The 26,277-nt window shown below is 45.5% G+C and overlaps 1 protein-coding gene and 1 long non-coding RNA gene across 3 annotated transcripts in view; one reads left to right on the top strand and one right to left on the bottom strand.

Annotated features, from left to right (window-relative positions):
• Nucleotides 1-21,652, bottom strand: part of SYNGR1 (synaptogyrin 1) — a 116,114-nt gene extending 94,462 nt beyond the window's left edge. The window contains exon 1 of one of the 2 annotated variants that reach the window (XM_069652947.1): nt 20,385-21,648. In XM_069652947.1, coding sequence (XP_069509048.1) covers nt 20,385-20,483 — 99 coding nt within the window. In that variant the 5' untranslated portion in view covers nt 20,484-21,648. Of the gene's footprint in view, nt 1-20,384 lie in introns of both variants that reach the window. The other variant, XM_069652948.1, reaches the window with a different exon arrangement.
• The window catches only part of LOC138582021 (uncharacterized), a 275,880-nt gene that overhangs the window by 243,968 nt on the left and 5,635 nt on the right, over nt 1-26,277 (top strand). The gene's annotated exons all lie outside the window — the stretch shown is intronic.

Here is a 26,277-nt window from a genome sequence, read left to right on the forward strand (position 1 = left end):
GTAAAATACTTTCAATCAGGCTGAGAGATCCTCAGACAAACTATCAAGTTTTGAAGCTATTTTATTTTGCCTTCAAAACGATTTTGCACGGATGAATATATTTAAACATTTACAAGACTTCGCTAAGCACGAAAGTTTTTAGGACAGACATTTCTTTTTCAGTGGAAATACAGATAAGTATCATCCTCATTTCTTTAGCCTGCTCAACTCCAGCCAAAGAAACGCCCCAGCCTGTCGCCCTCAGCAAATCACTGGGACCAGGGGGGTCATGGCAGTTGTTGCTTCCCTCGACGCGGAGAACCCCTTCGGCTGTCATGGAAATTCCTGTTTGGGGTCTTGCGGCATATGGGATTTGGCAACTTTACTGGGTGTGTGCTACTCCTGTATGCTAGCCCTTTAGCCAGGGTTTGAACTAACGGCAGACTGTCAGCACTCTTTCGATTGGTACAGGGGACACGGTGGGGGTCTTCCATCACCATTATTGTTTGCACTAACTGTAGAGCCCCTGGTGCGGTTGATTCGGGATAAACAGCGAAGATTTATTGACGATATTCTCATAGTATGGGATGGTTCAGTCAGTACCTTTTTTGAATTTTTCGAATGGATCAACCAATTTAACCGGTACTTAAAGTTCACCTCCACCCACACTACTAGCCAAATAGACTTTCTAGATATCACTATCTGGGTTGACTCCAATGAGAAGGTATTGAAGGTAAAGCCTTTTCATAAATCAGCTGACAAGAATGCTCTAAGTTTTGAGAGCTGCCACCCTAGACGGACACATGAGAATTTACCCTTTGGACAGTTTCTTCGTCTCAAAAGGAACAGCACATTAAATTCTACTTTCCAAAATGAAGCAGAACAATTGAGAAATAAACTATTGGCAAGGAGCTAGCCCAAGAAAATTGTAAAAAGAGCATACAAGAGATACATCAACAACAACCGGGAAGCCTTGTTAGAATATTGTCCTAAAATTCAAGGTAATTCTGAAGTTTTGAGAGCACCTTTAATGAGAAATCTAATGCAGTGACAAAGATCATTAAGAAAAATTGGCACATTTTAACAGGAGGTGAACACCCATTGCAAAGCCCTTTGTGTGCCTACAAGAGAGCTCCAAACCTTAAAGAATTACTAACCAAAAATGACATTGCCTTAAAATCTGGGGAACAGATGAGTATTACACAAACTTGAGGGCTACCCACAGCGATTGGTCATGCTTTGTGTGGGAAATGCATAATGCAAATATACTCCAAGTACAAAAGAGGTAAACTTGGGACTTTCAAGACCATGGATGCAAACTGGACTCATCAACTGCAATTCCACACATGTAATATATGCAGTATGGTGTCAATGCCCGAAGCTGTACATTGGCATGGCAGAACGGAAAGCAAGTACACGGATAGGTGACCGTAGGAGCTGCATCAAAAAACAGAATTTAACAGCTCCTCTAGCTGGCCATTTTTCTGCAATGGAACATGATGTTGAAGGACTGAGATGGACTGTACTATGGCAATTGGAAAGGACGAACAGTGAAGCTGATACCAATACATTGTTTTATAAAGAACAATGGCTCATTTTCCTAACTGGATCTGCAACCAGTGGGCTAAATGAACATGTTACCTGGAAGCATTAGTATCACATTATGGGGAAACCCCATGACCTCGTATTTACCTGGACCACATATTATGTTGTGTATAATACATATTTTTCACATTGTAAATTGTTATATGTTTTTTTTTTTAACCTATAACAGCAGTATATTTTGACATTGGACTAATACAAAAGGGGATGACACCAAACAATAAGGTTATACCCACTTGGAGAATGAGCCCGTACATGACATCAACAGCGTCCCAAAGATCATGTGATTTCACACATGCGTCATGACACGCCCATCACACGACTGACTCACGTTACTATTACTCACCTGAGAACAGCTGTAGATGCACCATTCAATGACGGAGAACCAGGTAGCGCGGACAACGCAAACACTGTCTTCTTAATGTCGGAATCGAATTACATGGCGAGTCATGAATGAAAGGGACTTACTCCAAGTTTAACAAGTGCGTGAAGAGTACACGCGAGTAGTAGGTTTTCAAATACATTAAGGACTCCATATGTGTATTGTGTTCCAGACGCCAAGAGCGGGTGATTGTTGAATACTAAAAGGCACCCATTCAAGCACAAATAACACGAACACGTGTGACAACGCTTTCGTTTTCAATCATAAACAGGAAGTTTACTCCACGTTATTGAAATCACTGTGGGTTTAAAGGTAAGAACGTTGATAATTTTACAAGAATTTTGCCAGAGTGTGTAGATGATCGTTAGAACACCTATTGTTGCATCCACATCAACCAAATAAGGACTATACCATAACCGGTGAAACAGAAGCCCCCTGAATTCAGCAATAGTTGATAGCCTGGCTCACTTAGGTACTTGGTATGAAGATGCAATATTGGGTAGCTGTTATGGTTGTGTGATTTACATACATGAAAACACTACCACCTGGCCTGACTAGATGTGTCCACGTTTTCTGCTCTCTTTTTCTCGGTTTCTAGATGTTGAGCTGTCCACACATTGGTTAAGACGCTCTCCTGTATCCGAGGTCAAGTTACTTTGTTCACTTGTAGTACACAGTAAGCCTTTGTATGGTAGATAAAAAGGTACCTTCTAAGCAGAACAGTCAATTATGAATTCTGACTGTTTGTGTGTCTCTCTCCCTTTTTTCTCCTAAATCCGACTATGTTAGACAATGCTAGAGGTTGCTGACTTGGTCGTGTACGCGCTACGTTTGATAGGTGTATGTTCACCCCATTGACAAGCTAGATATAGGAAGGGTACAGTAGGTCCCCCTGATGAAGTTCAAAATGATGTGTTTGATATAATAAAGTGTTGAACAAAACATGTTGGGTCTTTGTAGATGAGGTATTGGAACAACAACAATACCATAAAACAACATATTTAGTTGATAAAGATTCCCTGGTAGCCATTACAGGGATTAGTGTTACTTAAACTACAAATAGAGGTTTATGAGGTATCCTGAAGTAAGAGAACCTCAGAGGCTACTGACCACTGTGTCATCTTACACAAGATTGGTTTGAGGTGTATGTTATGTCCTATAGATTTGTATAGGCAGAGTGCTTGAGTGTTCTATAAAAATTATTTTTCCATCGTGATTACACTTTTTTTTTTAAACCACCACTTTTTTATATATGTTTTGTATCATGTTTTAGAATTGTGGATTAGGCTTGTTTTATATATGTATTAGGTTTTATATGTTCATTGTTGACTAAATTATATGTTCTAATGATTTGTGACTTATATGTGATTTCTAATAAAATTTGAAACTTTTTTTTTTTTAACAAAATTGTTCAAAACATTTGGTCCATGGGCCAAGTTATCGTGACCTAAGAGAATAAGAGGAGGATGAGAGGGGGACTTGTGGGTCCTTTTTGTTAAAGATTGTCCATAGCTTTAGGTAAGGAGCTGGATCTTAGCGTTGGTAATTAGCTCCTCTAGTCTCCTGTTGGTTTTTGTTGGTGGGATAGACGGGCACAGAGGGGTCCTTATAGCTGGTCCAATGCAAATCGTATCCCTGTACGCTGACGACACCTTGTTATACATCCATGGTCTGGAACAGAATTTGTGATTGATAATGGAAGAGGTACGCACATTCTCACATTATTCCGGTTACAGACTAAATGAGGCAAAGTCAGAACTGTTTCTGCCGACAGACTATACGTCGGTACGCGCCAACTTGTTTGGGCTCTGCTGGGTCCTTGACCAGATATTTGGAGGTGCTTGTGTCTCGCTCGCTCTATATGGATTAACATGAGGCATACCTCGGCACGTTGACTGTTAAACTGCAGTTGTGGGCCCAATCACCTATGTTATATGGGAGGTTGTCTTTGCTCAAAATGGTGGTGGTCCCCAAATTGCTGTATTACTTTAGTACTATCCCGATTTGGCCAGGAGGGTGGTTTTTTTTTTTTTAGAAAATTGCGATTCCTGGCTGTCGAGTTTGTGTAGGCCAAAGGGGTGGCTCGAATGATTTGGAACCAAGCAGAACCATATCATAAGGGACGACTGGTGGCCCCAGACTTCAAGCTATATTATATCATAGTGCAGTCGCAATACGCCGGGCAATGGTATTTTTCTAACCTGGGGCCGACGCACTGTGCTCTGGAATCTTATAGTGTATCACAGACGGATCTCCAGTCAATTATCCTAGGGGAATCGCCATGTGGACTCCTGTAGCTTAGACCCGGTCAGCATGACAGTGAACGTGTAGTCAAGGTGGTTTAAAGGTTAGGGGTGGAAGCCCTTTGTTGTGGCGCAGTTCTCTTGTGGAACTGCCCCGGTTTTCCACAGATGTATGACCGGGATATCCAGAGAGTATGGGATGCTGGGGAGAGCTTGGTCCTAAGAGACTTGTTCCCAGATGGGAGGTTTATGACAGAGGAGTTTACAGCAACAACCCCATTAAAATATTGCAGTACTATAGGGCGAGGGCAGCGGTTTGCCACCACTGGCCATCATTCCCACAAGAACCAGACACAAATGAATGCCTGGAAGCAGTGTTGACCAACGATAACACCAGGAGGCTGGTATCCAGGCTTTACCGCATGTGCAAGGAAGGCCAGCCCTCAAAAAAACAGGGCACGACTGATTGCACGATTTTGGGACAAGGTGGCAGACGTTTTGTATGACATGGTACAAATACCCCTTCTGCCATCTCCCCTTAAGTATCTCCTAGGCGACTTCGGGAAGGTCTTGGTTGGTAGATTCTTAAAACTTGCAGTTTTATTGCTAAACAATTTATATTACAACATTGGAAATCGATAACACCCACGAGGGCAGAATGACTTAAGGCATTGACAAAGCACATACGAAGCAGGAAACATCTCAGCGAGGGAACCCATCCTCCCTAACCTGAGGGTGAGGGGAGGATGCCATCACTGCACACCACTATGCCAAAGAGGGAACGTAGGTAGGTTAGGATCTCACCTTGGAATGGGCAAACGGGGACCAGAGGGAAGGGGAGGATGCCATATCCACATACTGCTAGTCCACAGAGGAAACTTAGGCAGGTAATGACTAACCAACAGGGAAATGTGCAGGAAGGGAGCCGAATCCTGTAAACTATAAATCGCAAAAACCTGGGCGGGGGTGGGGTGGGCAGTGGCGAAACAAGCCTGCTTCAACCAGGTGCACAAACCACTATGGTAGCACAGAGGAAAATTGCCACCCCATCATACCTACCAACTAAACAGACAAACTACAACACCAAACTCACAGGATAACCATAGATGTTGAACCAAGAAATGCAAAAACTAAAAAAAAAAACTAAAAAAAAAAAAAAAACACAAACCTACTAACCCCAGAAAACCTCAACTTTTCCCATACACTTCTCACATAGCCCACACAACCACTTCTCTGAAAAGCAATCTGCACATAACTCACCACACTGTAACAGACAAACACAACGTGTATTAACAGCACATGGGAACTTCACCGATCCCATAACCGCACTCACGCTCAGCGCACAGTGAAAACCGAACTGAAGCTGCCAACAGGACATCACAGCTCTCACTCCCCTACTCCCACTACACTCTACTAACCCCCCCCATCCTTCCTCTTTCAGATCCGCCAGAGCACCTGGGGATCACTTCCGGTGCTGATGGTGTGCGGTACAAAAACATTAACGTAAATTAATGAAATGGAGGAGGGTTACACTGCAATGGTTACACCGACGTACGGGCCAAAGGACATTTGGGGACCCTTCAGAGACTTTCTTGAACAACTGAACAGGGTGGTGGGGGGGGGTCGGGGAGGAGGATGGGGAGTTGACAAAGAAGATTCATAGTTTGTTGCAATATGATTTGTGTAAAGGATGTCTTGACCTATGCCTCTGTATTGAATGAGAACAAGAAATGCCAAGCTCATGTGTTAACACAGGTGGTGCGATAGCCTACTGACGGTGCTCTATAACGTGTTTGCTTACTGTTAAATAAAGTGTTTTTTTAATGACACATTTAAAAAAAAAGAAAATGAGTATGTTTCCCCTGAGCAATCCCCCCCCCTGCCTCCAGAGAAATTCTCCCAACCCATAGCATTTTGAAGTGTCCTGGTATCTGGCTTTGGTGGCCGGCATTTGTCTCGTCCATGTTGCGGATTAGGGGCTCCGTGTCCAAACTCCACTGATCGAGGCCAGCCTTACTGGACTCTACAGCTTTCTCAGACCTCCCCATCACCCAACTCTCCACAGTCTCTTCATCCATCTCACTGGGTTTCTGATCACCGTCTCATGTCACACGGCTAAAAGGTAGCAGGTACTAGAGGACTTCATGTCCCATATGATATCATGCCGACGTCCTTGACTTTCATTTCTTCTTCAATTGCATTCTGAGTGTAGTGGTTTTGGGTCAACTCCATTGAATAAAATGTAGTAAAGCAAAAGCAAAACTCTGGACAAGGCTTGCATGGAGCCATCGGGTAACCTTGGCACAGGCGCCAGAGAATGCTTGCATTGTTTGTTTCAATGTCGCACAGGGACATTTACCACCAGGCTTCAGGCTAAAACAGATTTGCTAACCCCGAGGTTAGAAAGATCTTACAGGACAAGGTCTCACACAGAGGAACGGTACACTAGATTGCAGATCTGAGATGGAGAAAAAAATAATTAAAAAAAACACTAGCAGGGCTTCCATAATGGGTTTTCCTGCCTGGCCATCAAGAAGCATGACGCTGCAAATGCACGGGACTGGCTGATGAACAGCGGCTCAGCCTGGCGCAAGGTCCCCATATTCTGCCTGTAACCCGAGAGCAGGCTCTGGGGCCAAGTTGTCCCAGTACTGCCCATGGAACAGTTCATCATCTCCACTGCTAGTCGGAGACATGGTTCATTCCACCAAGTCGCTCAAGTTTTTAAAGAGTTATTCATGGAAAAGGAGAGGCGTTCCGTAATTTTAACTTTATTATCCTTTGGCATACTATGGCGAGCTACAAAAAAGCAGGTTTTACACCGCGAATGCCGCACCAATCTCTTTTCCCGTGCAGAGTGACGCATATTTGTTGTATTATCAGTAATATGTTTCTACAAAGGACTGCCTATATATGCTTAGCCCAATCATTAATCACGTGATCATTTTGTGCTTTGAAAGCCAGCTTTATGAAACGCAGTCCTATTTAATATCCTAACAGACAACCATGCAGAAAGCCTTGCAGATTAGCAGCAAAACTCAAGCCAGGAGAATAGAGGATGCTGTCTAAGGTGTGAGCGGAGGGAAAATGAAACCCGGGTTCAAATCCCAGCTTCATCACATTAAGTGATCCTGAGCAATATCCCTACTGTACCTGAATGCACCTCAGTTGCCAAAATTGGGATCTCATGGAATCCGACCTTCCCATACTTGCTTTAGTAGACCAAGGGTTTTTGAGTGCCAAGAAGCTACATGTGGCATAAAATGCACTTCACAAACGAGTAATACCATACATATCATGCAAACAAAAATTGACCACTGAAATACTGGCTTATATGTTAACTGAATGACATATGACCTTTAACGGCATCCATAGTATAAATGGACGCTTGCCTACAACCTTTAGCACCGCCCCTCACCCCAACCCCCGATTTGTTCGGTCCCACCAACATTAGTTGCAAGAGACATCCCCATGATTAAGCACAGGTTCACACATAGCACATCTTCACAGCAACCCACTGTCTGCCCCATTTATACATGGTGTACTTTTAGATTTTGAAAAGTAAATTCCGAAATCATTGTGTACAAGCAAAGCCACCACTGCAGGGTGCATATCGAAATAGATGAACTTGAAGGCAACGAAACACCAGGGTCTTTCCGCCCCCACCCCCCTCCGCCCCCGATCAGAAAGTGGAAATGTGGGAACCTGGCGGCAGCTGATCATTTCCCTCCATAGACAGGGATAGGCTCACGCTTCCCGCTCAGATTGGTTTGATTCAAGAGGAAGCAAGGACAGGGAAATAGGACTTTATGAAAGTAGCTCAGCCAGGCAGATGCGTTAACCGCCATCCCCCCCACCGCCCCCACCTGTGCCATTGAAAGTTAATTGGTTGCAGCTTTTGCGGGTTGACTATTCCTGGGAAAGCATCCCAATGTTTTTCCAGTGCATGCGTGATAAACGTTGGGGCTCACCTTTGCACACTTATTTGCAGGCTTGAGGGTCAGACATCAATAGAACCAAACTGGAACCAAAAAAAGGGATGGCTCAGACAGTGCCAGCCATGTCTGGCTTGGTCTTCAGCAAGACTTGGGGGAGGGGCAAAGTGGTTTAGAACCACGGATCGAGCCTCACAACATTAGAACAATAATTAAGGGAGACACGTGGAAAAAGAGAAAAACAGGACTAAACATTTTTTGTTATTGGGATCTATACTGTACTCCACTTCCAGTTTGCCTGGTGTCTGGCACGAGGTCGGATCTGATAGTGTGGGGTTGGGAAGTTGTTCAGTGGGGAAAGGAGGGGGGGGAAGCAAGACAGCTTTTGTGTTATGTTGGTGGGTGCAGCCAAAGTAACCAGAGTTCTGCGTGCGTGCCAGTTTCTAGGTATTCGGTGTCAAGAGCAGAGGGGCATTTGTAGTTAACATCCACCATTTCCTCACCCAGGTCTACCGCAAACCCTGCTCACCTATCCCTGCCTCCTCCCCTACCCCACCGCCAGACCCCGGTCCTTTTGTTGTCGTTCCGGCCTCTGCCCCTTGGATTAGAATCAGCCACGGGAGAAAGGTCTCCAACAGCGGCGATGCCGTGCTCAGCCACCACACACACTGGCCCTTGTGATAACGGCCTCGTGTGGGTCATGAGCTCACCAATCCCATGACCCACATCACATGAGTCAGACAGCGCAGCGCCTTTCATGCGACTCTCCCCTTCTCTTGCACGCAGGGCCCCAGGAAGCCATCACTGATTAGCTTCTCAAATTCAATTGAATCCACGTCGCTAGGGGTTTGAAGACGACAGGACTGTTGGTAACGGATTTCAGCTGTTTTTTTTTTTAAATCTCATGCCTCTTCTAGTCAGACCCGAGTTGGCTGGACCATTTTTGGCTCATAGGTGGCGTTATCCGAAAATGAGGAAAACGGTTAACCAGGGGAGTGAGGGAGAGAAAGGGAGATGGGCAGGAGAGGTGGAGGGACGGATGAAATGGCGTGTGTGGGAGAGTACATTGCCTGCAGAAGCCTTTGCCCTGATGCATGGACAGTCACAGAAGAAGTAGCCCCCATGCCGCCTGTAGGCAAAGTGTGGCATTTCCCCAGGTGGCCATCCATCAGGTTGGGAAGGAAAGCCCTGCGGGGGGGGGGGGGGGGGAGGGGGGGAAGGTTTTCATTGTGCCATAGACTCCCAGCATCAGGAAGCATCTCAAGACAACAGAGCTTTAAGTTGGCCTGGGCTACACACAAGGCAAACAGAAACAATTCCGAGTGACCCAAACACATATTTGCAGGTTTTCGTGATGATTTGCTGCTTAGCACAGGTGCCCCCCCCTTCCAGCCCCCAATTAGACCATGCCATACATACTTTAGGTCACCCACCCTTGATAAATCTCCCTTCAATTTTGCATCCCAATTGAAGCACTACACGAACATTCAGGACTTTGATAGTGGACCACCAAGAGACCAAAGAAACTTGTACTTTGACTGTGATGTCACTCTTAAAGGAGCACCCTACATTGAGGGCAAGAGGCCTTTCGGCTGGTAATTTCGAGGCACAATAAAATGCATGCCGTCTAATTCGGTCATTGGGAAAAAGTGCAACGCGAGTCCTGTGGTGCATCGCCACGAGAAGCATGTGTTAGGGAGAATTCTCCTTCTAGGGCTAATTTCCCTCACCTAGTGAGTCCCCCAGCAGCTTTGCTGGATTTCTGGAGTTTATTTTTCCACCTGGTAAGAGTTTACATCCTTTTTCCACTCTTACATGTGTTTTGGCCTATGTGTTTTTACACTGTGTGATCTTGGGCACTGGAGCACACCACTCCAGGTGCCCCTGTTCTTGCATGGGTTACACAGCACCTTCAGTGTAGTAACCCAGGGTTGTCTTTAAGACTTCCCTCTGACTCCATTTCGCTGGGGCCGACTACTGTCCCCCAGAGAAAGGTAAAGTTGCCATTTACTTTACCTAGTCACTTTTACAACAGACCCAGTACCCCCCCCCATCTTACATGGAGTACTGGAAAGGGCTAATCTGTACCCCTTCTCTGTCTGTACCTCCCCGAGCACTGTTTTGCTCTTTTAACATTTAGACTTGGCTGGTGGCAGTGGCATCTACCCTAACTTTTCTACCGCGATTATAGTAGATAAACGTGGTAATCCTTTTGGCTATTTTTGCAGCCTTAAGCATAAACCCGCTTGACCAAATCGTCTTTCTTTTGGCTCCGGTTGGGTTTATTCGCCATTTCTTTTTATTAAAGTCCTTCTTGTGTTTTATTTTGCACGGCAAACTAGGTTCGCCGTCTTTGTTCACCATCCTTTGGCGGGCTTCTGCAGAGAAGCCCTCCTCTTTGCGCCTGGGTGTCTAGGTAGACTGAATGTGGGGAAGGGGTGTAGTCACCCCCTGCACAGGGTATCCTAGGAAACCCAAGTCGCACTGATTGGCTGAGGTGGTTGTCCCGGCTGGACAACTCCCCTGCTGCGTGATTGACAGCCAGGCTGTGTGAATGGGGGTTTGGTGCATAACAGGCAGGTCTCTTGGGCTAGAAGTCAGAGTCGCCACTGGAACTACAAGGAACCAAAGAGAAGCGGAGAGAACGACGGCTGCTGCAACTACCCCGTCTCGGTGAAGCCCTGCTGCAGTCCTGAGCTATCTAACCTTCAACGAATAAGAGAAGATCCAGTCCGGAGTCTTCTTCTCTTGAGCCTGGTGGGGATAGCCAGCTCATCTTCTTCAGCCAGAGGTCACCCTCGTGGTCGAAATCGCTGCACACTGCTGTAGTGGTCCGGATAGCCACCTGACAAGCCTCTCCCGTTTTTAAGGAGCACACCTTTTATTCGTGGTCCCTGCTGCCGGCTTCATCCCTGTGTGGTGCAGACCCCCTTCAGACATCCTCCTTCACAACGAAGCTCCAGGAATCGTGGGTCTGCGGGAAACCAACAACAACTGACATGGCACCAGCTACACCATTGGAATAAGATACGGTGTTCTGCTTGAGGAAATTGGGTGAATCCCTTTTCTTCATCCTCAAGGCTTGCCTGTGTCTTCCCTCCTTCTTATAACTTTTGCTTCCAAACATTGACAATATCAAAGTACTCTTGGCTACACTGAATCGTGAACTGTCTAACGGTGTGATCTTCAGAAACAGGTCTCCGGTGTCACTTAAACCTGGCTCTGGCCCTTTGACTTTTGAACTCCTGTTTCTGAGTGTTTCTCGATCCCGTCTGCCTAACCTAAATATTGCCTGTGATTTTTGCCTCCAACTCCCTCTGGGTATCTCAGGTGCTAAATGGGTTTTTGCCTCGGTAGCATTTCATGTCACGGATACGCGTTTATTTAGTAGACTGAACTGTCAAAAAGTGATCGCAACCGTATCCGCAGTATCGTGTTTTGTTCATAACACTGGTTCATTCAAACACAGGGTACTTACCTTGAGACATACTGAACAACGTGAATTGGTTAGTTGTAGTATATTTAACGTGTGGCTTTGTTTAAAGTTTAATAGAAGTGTGTTTATAACTGACGGTTTAAAAATAAATGTACTTATATTTTTCTACCTAAAACCTTGAGTCAGTGTTTGCTTGAGTCACAGTAATTGTGGTCCCTTTATGTAATCTCTGCTACATGCTCATATACTTTTGAGAGAAGCCTGGCTGCTCCACCACTGCTACCACTATAACCTAGTAGTGCATGCTTGTAACAAAGGTAAAACTTGTATTGCCACCTGTGGTCTTAATCGTGTGTAGTGGTCCCTAAGGGCACTGCACAGGATTCTGCCTAACAGCATGGAGCATGGATGTCCCAAGCACTACCAAGAATGATCTTCCGAGCATGTCTGGGCTGGGCCACCAGGTGAAACGTGCATCTCACTTCGAGATCCCACTTCCAATAGAAGCCCCTTACTTCATGGGAGGGACACTTGCACAGGGGTTTTCTGATCCAATAGATTACTCATGTCCTCTTGAAGGGAAGGAGCTATTCAAGGTGCCCAGCCACATGGCCCCACAGCTGCTACACATGGGTCCCCACAGTCTATAGCGCTTCAGTCCAATAGCCTCAAGTTATGAACACATAGTTACCTAGGTTATGACAAAACTTTGCCTGCAGTTATAACAAAGCCAGGTCATTACAACACAGCCTTTATGGCAATGCAATCGCTGCGGTTGCCATAGCAGCGTCTACTCAGTAAAGCACAACACAGCCTCCTCCTTTTCTTAAAAAAATAAAAATAAAAACAAAAAAAAGTTCTCTCAAGTAATTATCTTGCAATTCCACACCCAAATCCGAGATCTGCCTAATAAAGCGCACTTTGATCGTCCTGCATAACATGTTGTACTGGTGTATCACTCACAAGTAATGAACACCAATGTGGCTAAGAACACGCCCAATCTGCACCCTGAGTTTACAACAGATAACTCCACTGTGGTCTTGGGCAAAGTCTTGGTATCACACGAGGGACGCTAACAGGGCAGCAGAATGACCGAGCAATACATTTTCAATATACGATCTCGGCTCTGAAAGCGTTTTCTGAAACAGTGGACCCTGTGGACATGGACTAGAGGTTTCTCCATCCCACACACCTTCGATGTTTGATGCCTAAAAATGGAACATTCACCAGAAAACTGGTCGAGAATTTCAATACTTGGATCATGAAAGCCCTAAATAAAACTTGGCTCCATTAAAAATTACATCGACAGATTAAAATTATCCAATAAACAATTTACAGCTGCCAAAAGACTAAAAAAGGGTGTACCAAATTGAGCTTGGAGAGGACTACTATGAAAAACAGGCTGAAGTACCTTCACTTTGAGGCTTAACCTACAGCAAGACGCTTTCCCTAAAATTGGTAATCTAAAAAAAAAATACCAATTCTACCACATAGTCCAAAAGCTAAAGATCCATAGAAGGATTTTAGATAATTGTTGCAGTCGGAAGCCAAGAAGTTACTCTAATTTACCCCATCACTGGCAAACACAACGGCGACAGCAAAAGTCATATTTAAAATGATGGCATTCCAAACAGATGTGGCTTAGGTAGGTGAGAAAATGTATCAACTTCAGGTTCACTTTTGGCTTCATTCCAGCTCAGTTACAGGCTGTCCGGGAGAGTCCACTGCTGAAAAAACCTCAAGGCGATCTTCAAACTAGTCTCCACGGCCCACATATGTATCAACAACGCAGCCCCTAAATACTTAAAAGACAAAATCTTCCTAAAAACCTCGACCAGACCCACGAGATCAGCTAACTGCTTCTGCATTGCCACCCCACGCTTCAACCTGAAAGGAGCTGGTGGCATCAGCTTCCCTGTACAAGCGACCCCAACCTGGAACGCCCTCCCACTCGATCTCCGCACAGACCAAACCTTCCACAGTTTTAGGTCTAACACCAAAAAATGGCTCCTCACTAACAATAACATGTCCTCAACAGCTCAGGAGTATCTAAGCACTGAAACTCACCACGAGACTTTGAAACTCCTGAGCGATTGTATTTATTCCTGTGCATATCTATGTCTGTAAATTGTATGCACACTACTACCTGTAACGTGCTGTATATTCCATTGGCCAGATGTTGGCACGTTATTTTATCTATGTACCTTTTTATGCCTCAAGATTGTCTTGTAAATGCGCCCAGAGGTGCGCACTATAAATAATAAACAAGCAAACAAACAATGGATACACCATTATTCTATTCTTGCATGTTCATCAAAATTACTGAAATGCACAGCAATCGAACCACTTCAAGACTTCATTAAATCAAATAACACACCCAATCCAGTGCAGGCTGGCTTTCATCTCACGTGCTGTATAAGGATAGTTTATGTGATGGATGACCTGAAAAATGGAGGTAATGGGCAGCAGCGATGATGCTTCACTGATCGGTTGGATCCAGCCACCCTGTTCAGCAACCAACCAGGTCACTTGTCTTGGAGAAACTAGGGCAGACAGAAGTGTACAATGTTGCTTTACTGTTGGTTAGTTCCTTCGTTTCATTAAGTTAACAAGCAATCCCTACAACACTTTGCCAGTCTCATTTCTTATAAACATGGCGTACCACAGGGGTCCGATTCATCCCCCTTCCTCTTTAACATCCAACTATGGAAAGTGCTAATACACCGTCTACTGCGTTTTATCAATTCTTCTCCTGTATCTAAATTTCAGTGAACAAATAACTGCAATCAACTATGGTGGTCTTACAGAAATAAAGCGTAATAGCATAAAATCCTTAGTACTCTTCGCTGCTTTGTACTACGGTCTGCTTATATCTGGTGAGGCCACGAATATTGGACATGGTCTTGACACCGTGAATCCACTATGGTGGTGATTAGCACGCTATAAAAGGACTCCACAGCATAAGCACTGGAGAACGTAAGATAACTACACAGTCTTTTCACTTAGTGCAAAGTGGTCTCTTGACTTGCTGTACTGCAACCGCTTCATTTGGTGGCTTCTTACAACACGGTCTCCTGATTTACAATCAATACGCGCCCATAGCAAGAATGGCTTCTTTTTGTCACGTCTATCCGCAGTACACTCCAACTTCCGTCAGCCTACAAAGTCTTACTTAACTAGAACCTCAAACCTTGCAAGAAACTAAGGACCTCAATTAGGAGTATGCCAAAAACATGCGATTTGGTAGATAAAATGTGTTCTTAAAATACCACTCTATTAAGATTTGGGATTGCATGGGACATTTAATCCAACAAGTGAATAACCCATATAACCCCATTCAATCTTTCAATGTCCTGCATGTCATAAATATCCCATGCAATCCTCACTGCCTCATAAGATGGTATTTGTTAAAAATATAAAAAGGCGGTATTAAAAAAATACCACGTTTACCCTTACTGCTGTACTCCTAATGTGAAGAGGCCTTAGTAAGCAATTTCAAATGTCTGCAACCATCTTAGTATGGTTCCTGCCAAAGTGACAATGTGCCCCTTAAATAAATCACATCTACTCCAGTCCTACACACATCTGGCTGGGATTTGGAGGAAGACCACCAACCCTTAGTTGTCCGAGACCCAATTCAAGGTGGAGCCACTGGATTCCAGATGCTGGAGTTGGACACCAGCCTTTTTCGCTTACTGCATCCCATCAAAGCTGGATGTGGGTCTGGCGATTGGTGGGATGTGGGCATTCCAGCAAGTCTTTCTCTGTTCCAATTAAGTTCAGACACAGTGCCCTCAGCAGGCAGCCAGCGAGGGGGGGGGGGTTAAAGGATAAAGGTTCCCTGTGTTTGTTCTCCGACTAGCCCAGTTTTCCACTATGCTCACCCCCTACTGAAATGCCAACACAGTGGTCTCGGAATGTATGCATTGATCCCACAACCATAGGTTCCCATTTGCACCCAAACACCTCCCTGCTTTGAGAACCCTAGTGCCCGCTACGTTCCGAGTACTACAAAACTCCTCGCACAATGACCCCCCCCCCCCAACCCCCATCACCCCCTTGGGCATGGGCCACCAATTCAGAGTTCAAACCTCAAAGGCTTTTGCCACCAGCCCTGCCCACCAGCCCTGCACTATCAGTCATCACTACCAGGCTGTTCCTTTTCAGGTAGACAAACTGTGCTTACCCATGCCTCCAGCCTCCCTCTGTTGGATGGACCCAGGTCTAGCACGTATCTTCTGTGTGACCCCTTGGGGGCTTTCATCCATTCCCCCCCCCACTCTCCATCTCTGATCGGGATCCAGAAGATAGGGTTTAGCTGCAATTGGCCCCAGACATGTACCCCTTTTTTCTTCTCTCTTCCTTGGGCAGGAGCTGAATCAAGGCGCTCCCTGGGTTTAAGCAGAGAATGTCACGCACCCTCTAGCTCCCCTGCTGCCCCACTTCCTGCACTTTGAAGAAATTATTTTACTGCCATGAAGCCAGACATAAAACACTGATAAAGTTTTAGAAAAGAGACAAATGATAACAAATTACAAGTGCATACTTCTGCTTTCATTCACAGGGACAAATGATCTTACTCGACCGGTGGAATGGGTCAACAGGGTGAATACATGTTCCTAAAGTAACTCTATAAACTATATCCTACACTGGTCGATAACTCATGCGCACAAGAGATATGCCTGAATATGATATAGCCATAATTTGACTACAGTATGATCTCAGAAGAAAGATAATACAGAAATCCAATGGGAAGCAATATATTTTACAACATGTGTGTATGGGTTTATCTAGATATATAAAATTATACACCTAATACTGTACTATTATGTAAATTAAACATACGTCAGTCATGTGCGCATTTAGTTTTCCGAGGCCATTGTTCCCATACTTTATCGTATAGAGTATAAATCATGAAACAGATTGAACAAACTTCTAGATCTCTCAACTTTATTAGCAAATGCAATGGGATGGTCACCCTGAAGAAGGCATTTTTTGAATTGTGCATTTCGGCCGAAACAGTTGTCAAAAACGGTTAAAGCCATTTAAGTGATAGTCTGAGGGGAAACATGTTTAGTCCCTAGCCAGAGGCCAGTGGCCAAAGCAGCATGTACCTCTAGTGGATGAGCCCTTCTAGTAGTAACCGTCTCTATATATACACTCAGTTAACTTACAATCATGCTTTTTCTTTCCTTTTTTCTTCTTTTGAAACTTTGACACTACATGCAACCTCGATGGGACACGTATGTATATGTATAACTCCATGAACATTTCATCTGGTTAAACACATATTAATACATGCATCTTGAATCCTTGGACATGACAACTCATGATTTTGTTAATGGGGTGATTTCACATTGTCATTTGATTGTGTAATTTATGGTGTTTTTTCACGACTTTATCATGGATATGGATTATGTTTTCCAACAATTATTTTGACATTGTAATGTGGCACATATATCCCGTGTTACAATTATTTGTGCATCTACAACGTGTGTGTTGACTAACAATGTTATACATTAATTGGTTTATTACAATATGAATTAAGATGAGCAGGCCCTGAGGAAGGATACACATCCGAAATGCATAGGTCAATCATAGCTCATTTGATGCATCTGCTATAACAGTGACTTACGACTGTGCAGCATGAATACAAATATAAATTAAAAACTACTTACCTTAATGAATTTCTTGTAGTACAACTACTTACAGAGAAACAGCACAAGCATTATACCACATAGTGGTAATAGGGTGTGCAGCCCGCACTGCTGGCTACACGGCCAAGGTCTTTTCGTTCTCCCTTCTAGTAGGAAAGCACGGTTTGTAATAGAGGAGTAAACAAGTTTTTTGAACAAGTACACCCACCAACCTCAAGGAAATATCTGCATTGCGCGATCGCGATTGAAACAGTTATGTTGAGAAAGCGTTGTGCAGTGCACACTACATAATTGGAAGCAAATTGAAATAAGTATTGTTTTTAGGGTATTGCCCAAATTGACCTTTTGTCCCAATTGACCCAATAGTGGTCCTAATTGACCTTCTGCCCAATTGACCGTTACTTTACTATATATGGTGGGTTTGGGGTAATTAATATAATAGGATTGGGTAGGGGCTTGCGTGGGGTTTTGGATTGATTGGGGGATCCCCCCCACGTGTCCCAATTGACCTTCATTTCACGATCAATTGTGCAGAAGGTCAATTCTCCCACGATCAATTGTGAAAAGGTCAATCAGCATACATCTGTTTTCAGATCAGTTTCTGAATATTCCATACAAACCGGATTTAAAGTAGATATGCAAATAATATGGCTGCGATGCTATTGATGCATTTAGCTCCTTGCCTATTTAACCTCCATGTCTCGGACTCTGGAGGAAGTACATTCATTTCCACCACTTGCTGGTCAACTAAAAAAGGTGCACGGTCTCGCTTATGCCTATATCTTCTTGTGCTCAACCCAGATTGGCCTACAATGCATTTCAGACAAACTATGAATTTGTGTATGACCATGAACATGACCAGTCTGTTAATAGTGCAAAGTCTAAAGTCATCAAGCTGTCAAACCTCAAAAAAGGCTGATAGGTGGACCACCAAAATAGAAACTGTCCACCGACTAACCTACTTGCGATTCCCCATGAGTAAGGAGCAATCGATTTATCGTAGACTGAGGGCAAGAGTAATGTTATGTGCATCTCAGTTAAAGAGAACGCATTTCAAGTATGCTCGCTTTTCTTTGCTTCCAGTAATACAGTATTATACAGCTGAAGTTGGGCCCACCCGTACCTATGGTCTTGAGCTTTTTCTAAATAATCTTGAAGGACTGTTTTGGGGCACGGCCCTTGTTCTGCCTGCAATATTGCACCAAGGAGCATGATTTGATACGAGTTAGGAACGCGGCCTCACTGTGAACATTACATATTTATCCAAAGCCGGTACGCTCTAACAATTCAACCTTGCATGAGGATCTCCAACAAGCGATACATAAGAAATCTGCCATGGTAGTAAATGATTCTAAGAGGAAATGTGGATATTTGTGGTTGATGCTGGGCTCCACTACTGAAATCCTTGCTAACAATCCAGCGCTAGTGAAATAAAAGGACTGAATCTAGATGGGGGCAGCAGTCGGTTGCTATGAATTGTGCTGACATATTGCCTCTCTGCAGAATGAAATTGTGGACAATCCCCAAATGCAAAATGGCAGAGTTCTTTTTTTTTTGCACTTCATATTAAACCTTTTGCCTACCTATGAAATCATGGGAGCGAGACTTGGGAAAGATGGCTGTGATGGTTTGCACCAGGTCCATATTGAATCCTTGTCCGATTTATGCTTGCACTGCCCGTGCTTCTATTACACAAGATAGCCGTAATTTGGTTACACTGTGCATAGATATGGATCCCTGCAAACTGAGAATTTCTGGAAGCGCATAAGCGGATGATCAGGTTTCTCCGATTTCAGCAACTATTCGATTAACACAAAAATTCTAGACGTTAATTGAATTTTATCATCTTTAAGTGTATGGCATTTCAAAATGTACAAGTATTTGTTACTATGTGATAATTGGGAATGTATTTTGAAATCATATTCTTATTGAATTTCTCCATTAGTATTCTTCAATTATTTGAATGAAGAGATGTCGATGTAATTTTATATATCACACACATATTGCTGTAAAACAAATGGTTCTGAGATGACTTACTCACGCTTCCTTTGTCTGTGGGAAAAAGTTCAGACAGTAGAGTTATTAGCTGGGATTTTAAAAACTCAAAAACCTTGTTGACAGAGGATATAATCCCCCCATGGGTCTGGCCATCACAGGTAACAATTATCTCTTGTTTATGGGGGTCAATAATCAGTACCAGAGAGATCCGAGCATTCATTTACATACACCCCACTCCTGCTCATGCAACCGTGTAGTACATTTGAAAATTACAATTCAACGTCCTTCCCGGGAACACAGGACTGTTAAAGCGTTGCCTCCTCAGTTATTACACTGCCCCCAAAGCGATTGCAACATTGCCCCAGGCTTCTTAGAAACTGTCCCACAGTCGATACATTGCTCCAGTATTACTACAACACCGTCTCTCAGTTATTCCCAAACTGTCGCAGAGTAACCACAGCACTGCCATTCACGAACCAGAACAGCGGGGCCCCACGCAGTCACCTAAACAGCGGGGCCCCACGCAGTCATCCAGTGTTCCCCAGCTTTTAGAAAAGGGCCATCAGTCATTACGCAATGTTCCCTTGGGCAACACCAAAAGTCGCTTAGTTACCACCTGACAGGCCCTTGGCCATGACAACAATTCCGCATGGGTTATTTCAAGACGGTCCATCGAGTACCATGCTGTCTCACAGCGCGGTCTCCTCAATTACTACAGCCCTGCCTCTGTGCGTAGCGGGGCACTGTCCGCGGATAAGTCGCCCTGTCACGGTGCTCGCCTCAGCTACTGCGGCGCTGCGCTGCAGGCCACAGATACCCGCCCGGTCATTTTTCTTGGATGTTCCGTTTCCAGGAAACCCATCGTCACCAAGCAGCCCCCTGGGAGGCAGCAGTGCCCCCACCCCCCACACACACCCGAAACGGATCATTGCAGTGACCCTCCAGCGCCCTCTCCTCCGTTATTACAGCCCCATTGTTTTTTTATAGAGCTGCCGTGTAGGTTATTATAATGCGGTCTCGTGGGTTTATCACTACACTGTCTCGTGGGTCATTACTGTTCTCTCGTTGGTTATTATAACGCTCCCTTTTATTTTACTTTACTACTCCCCGCCCCCACACAGAAACCAAACGAGCAAAACGCTGGCGTCTTACCCAAGAGACCATCCGGACGATGGTGTGCGGCTGTCTCACGAACGACTGCGGGTCGAAGGCCCCTCCAGCTTTCCCTGCTCCATAGGCGCCCCCTTCCATCTTGCAGAAACCCCGTCTCTCTCAAGTCTAGAGGGAGGTCTCTCTTCTGTAACACGGGTTCTCGCTAGCAACGCCGCTCGTGTGAGAGCAAGATGTATCGAGGCCGAAGGATGTCTCTTGATGGAGGGGTGTATCGCCGTTGAAACACCAGGTTGTCTCCCACTATGGGGGTGTCTCTGTATAGCGAGGAGCGCGTGTCTCTTTCGGGGTGCTATGAGGCCTCTCAATGCCAGGCCGGTCTCCGTCAGAGTGGCAGGCTGCCCGTCAATCTCATGCCAGGCAGCCAGTGTATGTCTCTTAATTCGAGGGGGTGTGTAAAGCCCAGGGTGGCTAGTCGTCTGGCTGCGGTTCCATATAGCCCAATGTCAGGGTATGTTTGTCTGTCAGGGTGTCTCTGGCGGTCAATGTTTCTCTTTCGGGGCGCAGCGGGGTTTTCTCGTTATTGGGCCGGGATGTCGCCCGCTGTCAGGCTGTGCTTATTTGTTATCTCTCTCTCTCTCTGTGTGGAGGAGGCGTTCCTCTCGGTCTCCCGCCTTCACGGGCAGGTGCAGCTGTCCCAGATCCACCCTATAGCCTTTCTGCTCCCCTTTGTCTTTTCCCGCGGCGTCTCTTTTTTTCTGGCAGTATGGCTCCCGTTGTCAGAGCTCAGCCTTCGGCTGTCTCTTCTGCAATGGCTGCGGCCCTGGCGACCTCTCTTCTTTGCTGTGTATCCCGTTCTGGGGGTCCCTTCTGCAGTCGTCGAGTCCCCGTTCTCGTGTATCCCCTACGGCAGTAAGCGCAGCATGGGCTGTCTCTCTCCTTGCTTGCCCTAGCTCCCGGTCTCTTACCCCGGAGCACCTTGTGGACCGTCTCTGGATTGGAATCGGGTCCCTCCTCTTCGAAGGGTGCACGGACTATATTGCAGCCTGGGATCGCGGTCTCTCTTCTGCCGTCTCACGCCTCCTCCTTGCGTTTACTGTCGGCAGCCTCTCACCCGCAGTTACTGCTGCCTTGGCCGTCTGCCCGTTCTTCGTGTGGACCTTTGCGTTATCTCCTTTTCTTTGACTGCTCCCTTGGCTGTCTCTCTGATCTTGTGATCCTGCGCAGCGGCCTCTCTTCTGCAATGGCTGCTCACCCACTGGGTCTCCGAGTCCGAGCTGCCTGCAGTGGAGCTAGCCACATTACCGTCTACTCCCGCTAGGGGTCTCTCTCCTTCCTTCGCTCTTGCTTGCCCTCTTTCTCGCACGCTCACTCCGCCAAGGACAGGCTACTGCACAGAATATGCATTTTATTACAACATGTCATTGGCACACATATAAGTCCCATGAAACTCCTTAGGAAAGATCGATTAAGTAGAGGCAGGGGGTTTCTGCTGAATTTCGATACAAAGGGGTTGACCCTGACAACACATGGCAGCATCGCCTCTGTCCCAGAGGCCCTGGCATTAAACCTAATATCCCAAACTTGTGGCTGAATTCTGAGAGGTCTCACATGTGTGACTGAATCTTATACTTGAGACAGGAATATAGTGGCCATGTACATGCTGCATTCTGGGACTGGTAGTTTCTTCACCGGTCATATACCTATAAATCTACCTATGCGGCCTGTCAAGTAAATTGCCATAGCCTAACCAGTCATAAATGCCTCATACTTGCCAACATGACCCATTCCCATCTGAAGGTGCGTATCCAGGTCGTTTTATTTATTCTTTGTATTCTGGGATTTGTAGTTCCACTTTTCCAATTAAAAAACTTAGACTACAAGCCCCAGAATGCAAAGAAAAAACCAAGACTGGATAAGCACCTACAGTCTGGAATGGGTCATGTTCGCAACTATGATTGTCGATGACGATTTCGCTGCCTATGGCAGTTTTCCCCCATGGCACAAGCAGTCGGCAGACTTCCCAAGTTTCCCGTGGCAATGCGCCAGAAGGCCATCCAGTTCTGGTTTTGTTTGGAATTCTAATACTTGTGGTTTACCTAAATTTCAAAAGGGAAAGAAAAAAAAACTACAAGAGCCAGAATCCAAAGGGAACACAACGGGGCTGGATATGATCCTTTCAGTCATGGCCATATGAAACTTGAGAGCACTGCACAAGAGGAGGGTGGGAGTGCAGAGAGGTCCTGCTATGTTTGGAGGTGTGCCCCCCTCTCCTTTAGGCCGAGTGTGGGGAGGGATGGAGTGCATTCACTTTATTTTAAGCTGGTTGAGCCATGTACCCCAGCAGGACCCGTGCTGTACCCGGCAATTCAGTTTTACCACCATTTGCATTTTTGTTGTAGCTGTGTTTGTAAAAACATACTCGTGCAATGGCTCGTCAGAGCTGCCCTTTGCCAGATGACTCCATGTTACCAGGGACGTCCTATACTTGTCCTGGTCTTTAGGTTTACTTTAGTCCATTATATTCAACTGTACTGGCCCAAGATGACAACTCCCAGAATACAATTGATGGCGAACCGAAAGCCCAGGGCTGGATCATGGTTTTCTCGGTGACATGGACAGTCCTGTTAAGAGTTAAGAGATAATGGTTAAGATCGCAGCAGTGAGCCTGTCCTCTTCTCAATGACAAGTCCCCTCTTACCCACCAGTATGCTAGTACGAGATGCCCACTTTCCAGATAACAAGTAAACTGGCTAACAATGTAAAACATTGTTTCAAAGCAAGAATCATCTTTGTGTAAAATAAAGGCTAATAGCAGACAACTATCACACGGACTCTTCAGGAGTGTGTCTTTACCTCTTGAAAGTAGTATAACTCAGAGTTTACCAAGATCTCAGGCGTGAATTGTTTGTTAAGACTTGTCTGTGAAGGTCACAGCACTTTGCATTCTGGTACTTGTAGTCCACCACATATACTGTGATTAACATCCAAGAGCTGTACAGGAATGCAACATTTCATTAGCTTATAAATTCATTCAACCTTTAATAACTTATAAAAGGTAAAACACAACATTACTGAATGTTACAATTCATTACATAATAAAAACGATGTGTATATTTAATCTACAGACGAGCCGACGGCGCAGTGGTCGAGCGCAACAGGTGAGGTCCTGTCGAAGTTGCACCTAAGTTAAGCCTCTCTGTACCTGTCCGGGCTACGGACGGGCAGGAGGGTTGTACCCTGAGTGGGAGGATAAGCTATCTGAGACAAGTCCTGGTGGGTCTTGCTCTCTTGCACACAGTATTACCCGTGAATTTTACTAAAAACTCACTGGTTGCTAGTTGTCAGGAATCAGTCTGGCAGCAGTATCAGGAAACAGCCTGGCAGCTGTGTCCGGGGAACACAAGAGAGGAAAGCCCTTTTATCCCGTGCTGTCCATCTCCAAAGGATAAGGAGAAAACGGTTGCCTTTCTGGCACAGGCAACAGACTCATTACGAGTCAGTCGGTCCGGAAATAACGGTGGCAGTAAACCCGCCGCCACCGTTGTTTCCTGGACCGGCTGATCTCGAGTTCTGCAGGCAAGAGGTGTCATTCCCGCCAGGTCTGACCTGGCGGGTTTAACACCACCCGCCTGCAGGCGAACACTGGAAACACTGGCACCATTACAAGATCGGGACTCCATGGAAATGGGGATTTACCGAATTCCGCCTCCGGAATTACCGGGTCACCGGGGTTGTAATGCCCCAGTGATTCCGGGAATCACGGAGGCGGAAGGGTAATACGAGTCTGGCGGTAACCTGCTGGAATTTCCAGCACATTTACCGCCGGACTCGTAATGAGGCCCACTCTTTATGGCGTGTTGGCAGCTCCCATGGAAACAATGTAAGCCCTGCCTCCTACACCGCAGCGTAGGGAAGAGGCGTTTAGCGCCACCTAACTTGACGCTTTCCCCAGGACGCAGTAGATGTAAAAGTAAGATCCATTCATGCCTCGGTGCTTCTGAATGAAGTTGTTACGGTCACGTTTCATGACCCATTGTCTAGTTCTCTGCTTTTTTACTTCTAAAATAAGGAACTTTCATTGCTTCTACGTTTCCTGCATTCAGGAACCGAACGGAGAGCTTCGGCACCGTGATGTACCGCAATGTTCGACAGCAGGTAAGTGATGATTCAAGGAAAAGCGCAAAGTATGGCAAAGCGCAACCTTAAACTGACTTTTTTCGATGTCTAACCTTGTCTTCTGTTATTACTTGCAGGCGCTGCTGTCGACGATGGAGCGTGTCGTGCTGCGGTGCAAGATGAAGATTTCAGCGTTCCAGAAAATGTAAAGATGAATACTTGGTTCGCCGAAGAGATGTACAGGTAAGAACAGCATCCACCAGTTGGTAAGTATGCTGGCAGGATGCAGGATGTACAGGAAGCAGGATCTACAAAGGTAATTCTGACCTCAGTCGACGGTGAGCGTTACGCTGCTTGCAAGTGCAGAATAACGCGAAGCGTCTGTCTTGAGGATCGGGGCAGCTTATATAGCTGAGATCGTGGGCACGCCCATTAGGGCCGGCTTACCAGCCACACCCTGCTACTCCTAGAGAGTGAGCACGTGCAAAGGCAATCCATTAGCAGCCACACACAAGAATACACTTGGGGCTGCTTAATGGATGGAACGTTGAAGGTTAATGCATCCTGCTTAATGGATGGAATGTTCAAGGTTAATGCATCTGAAGTGCTATGTCCATAATAAAAGCCTTTGGGTGTTAAATGGATGTTCTTGTTTACTTTTGTTCATGAGCCTGGCACCAAAGGTGCCAGGACAGTGTACACCCAGGTCTCGTGTGCATGCAACCCCTGCATGCCTGTGCCCCTGACTTCATGACCATGACAAAGAGTGAGTGATACTGAGGTGGAACCACCAAGTAATAATCTAACAACTAAGATTATAGAATACCTGAATAGTTGTCTTATTATGGATATGGAATCTAAAACTATAGTAAAAACCAAAACATGCCTTATTCGCCTATAGTAACCAGAATCCTAAACAACACCCCCCAGTCGATAAACAATTGTTCTTACCACCAAGGTGTGAGTCTGAAGTCAAAGAAAGTATTATTTATTAACACTGGATGTACACGCCATACTACCGGCAAAGACAGTTTAACAGCAGCTAGGTTCACAATGGATTTGATGACATAAGGACCCACAAACCGGGACAACAGGGCCCGCCTGCCAGGGATGTTCAAATGGCGAGTGAGTAAGTTGGGGCAGGAGACCGACGTGCATCTGCATATTTCTTTGCGTGTACCTGTGCTCGTTGCAGATGGGACCGGATGTCACGATGTACTTGGTCCATGTCCCACACTCCAAGCGAGAGCTGCAGGATTGTCCAAAGGTAAGTTGGGATCGAACGGTAGTGACCACGGATGGAAACCATGCAAGGCAAAAAACGGTGAAACCCCCATAGAGGTATACAACGACTTGTTGTATGAAAATTCAGCCTGACATAAGGCAGACAACCAAGTTTGCTGAAATTGTAGACACAGACATCTGAGATATTGCTCCAGAGTGGCGTTGGCCCTCTCAGTCTGTCCCTTTGTCTGAGGATGTTAGGAAGAAGAACATCTATCATCTATGCCCAGGGATTCCGTCAGAGTTTTAAAAAAACGTGAACAGAGGTAAACAGAGTACTACGATCGGATACTATGATAGACGGCAGCCCAAAACGCCGGAAGATGATAGTGAGGAACAATTCAGCCAATCTGGGAGCAGACGGTTGGCCAGCACAGGATACAAAGACTGCATACTTCGTAAAATAGTCCACCACCACCCAGATCGTGTTAAGGCCTTTGACGTCAGGGAGCTACACTATGAAATCCATGGGTACCATTTGCCAAGGTTTGTAAGGAATAGGCAACAGCTGTAGTAGACCCATAGGTTTCGA

This window comes from Ambystoma mexicanum, chromosome 3q (genome assembly GCF_040938575.1).
Source record: "Ambystoma mexicanum isolate Mex_15411 chromosome 3q, UKY_AmexF1_1, whole genome shotgun sequence".
NCBI classification, from domain to species: Eukaryota; Metazoa; Chordata; class Amphibia; order Caudata; family Ambystomatidae; genus Ambystoma; species Ambystoma mexicanum.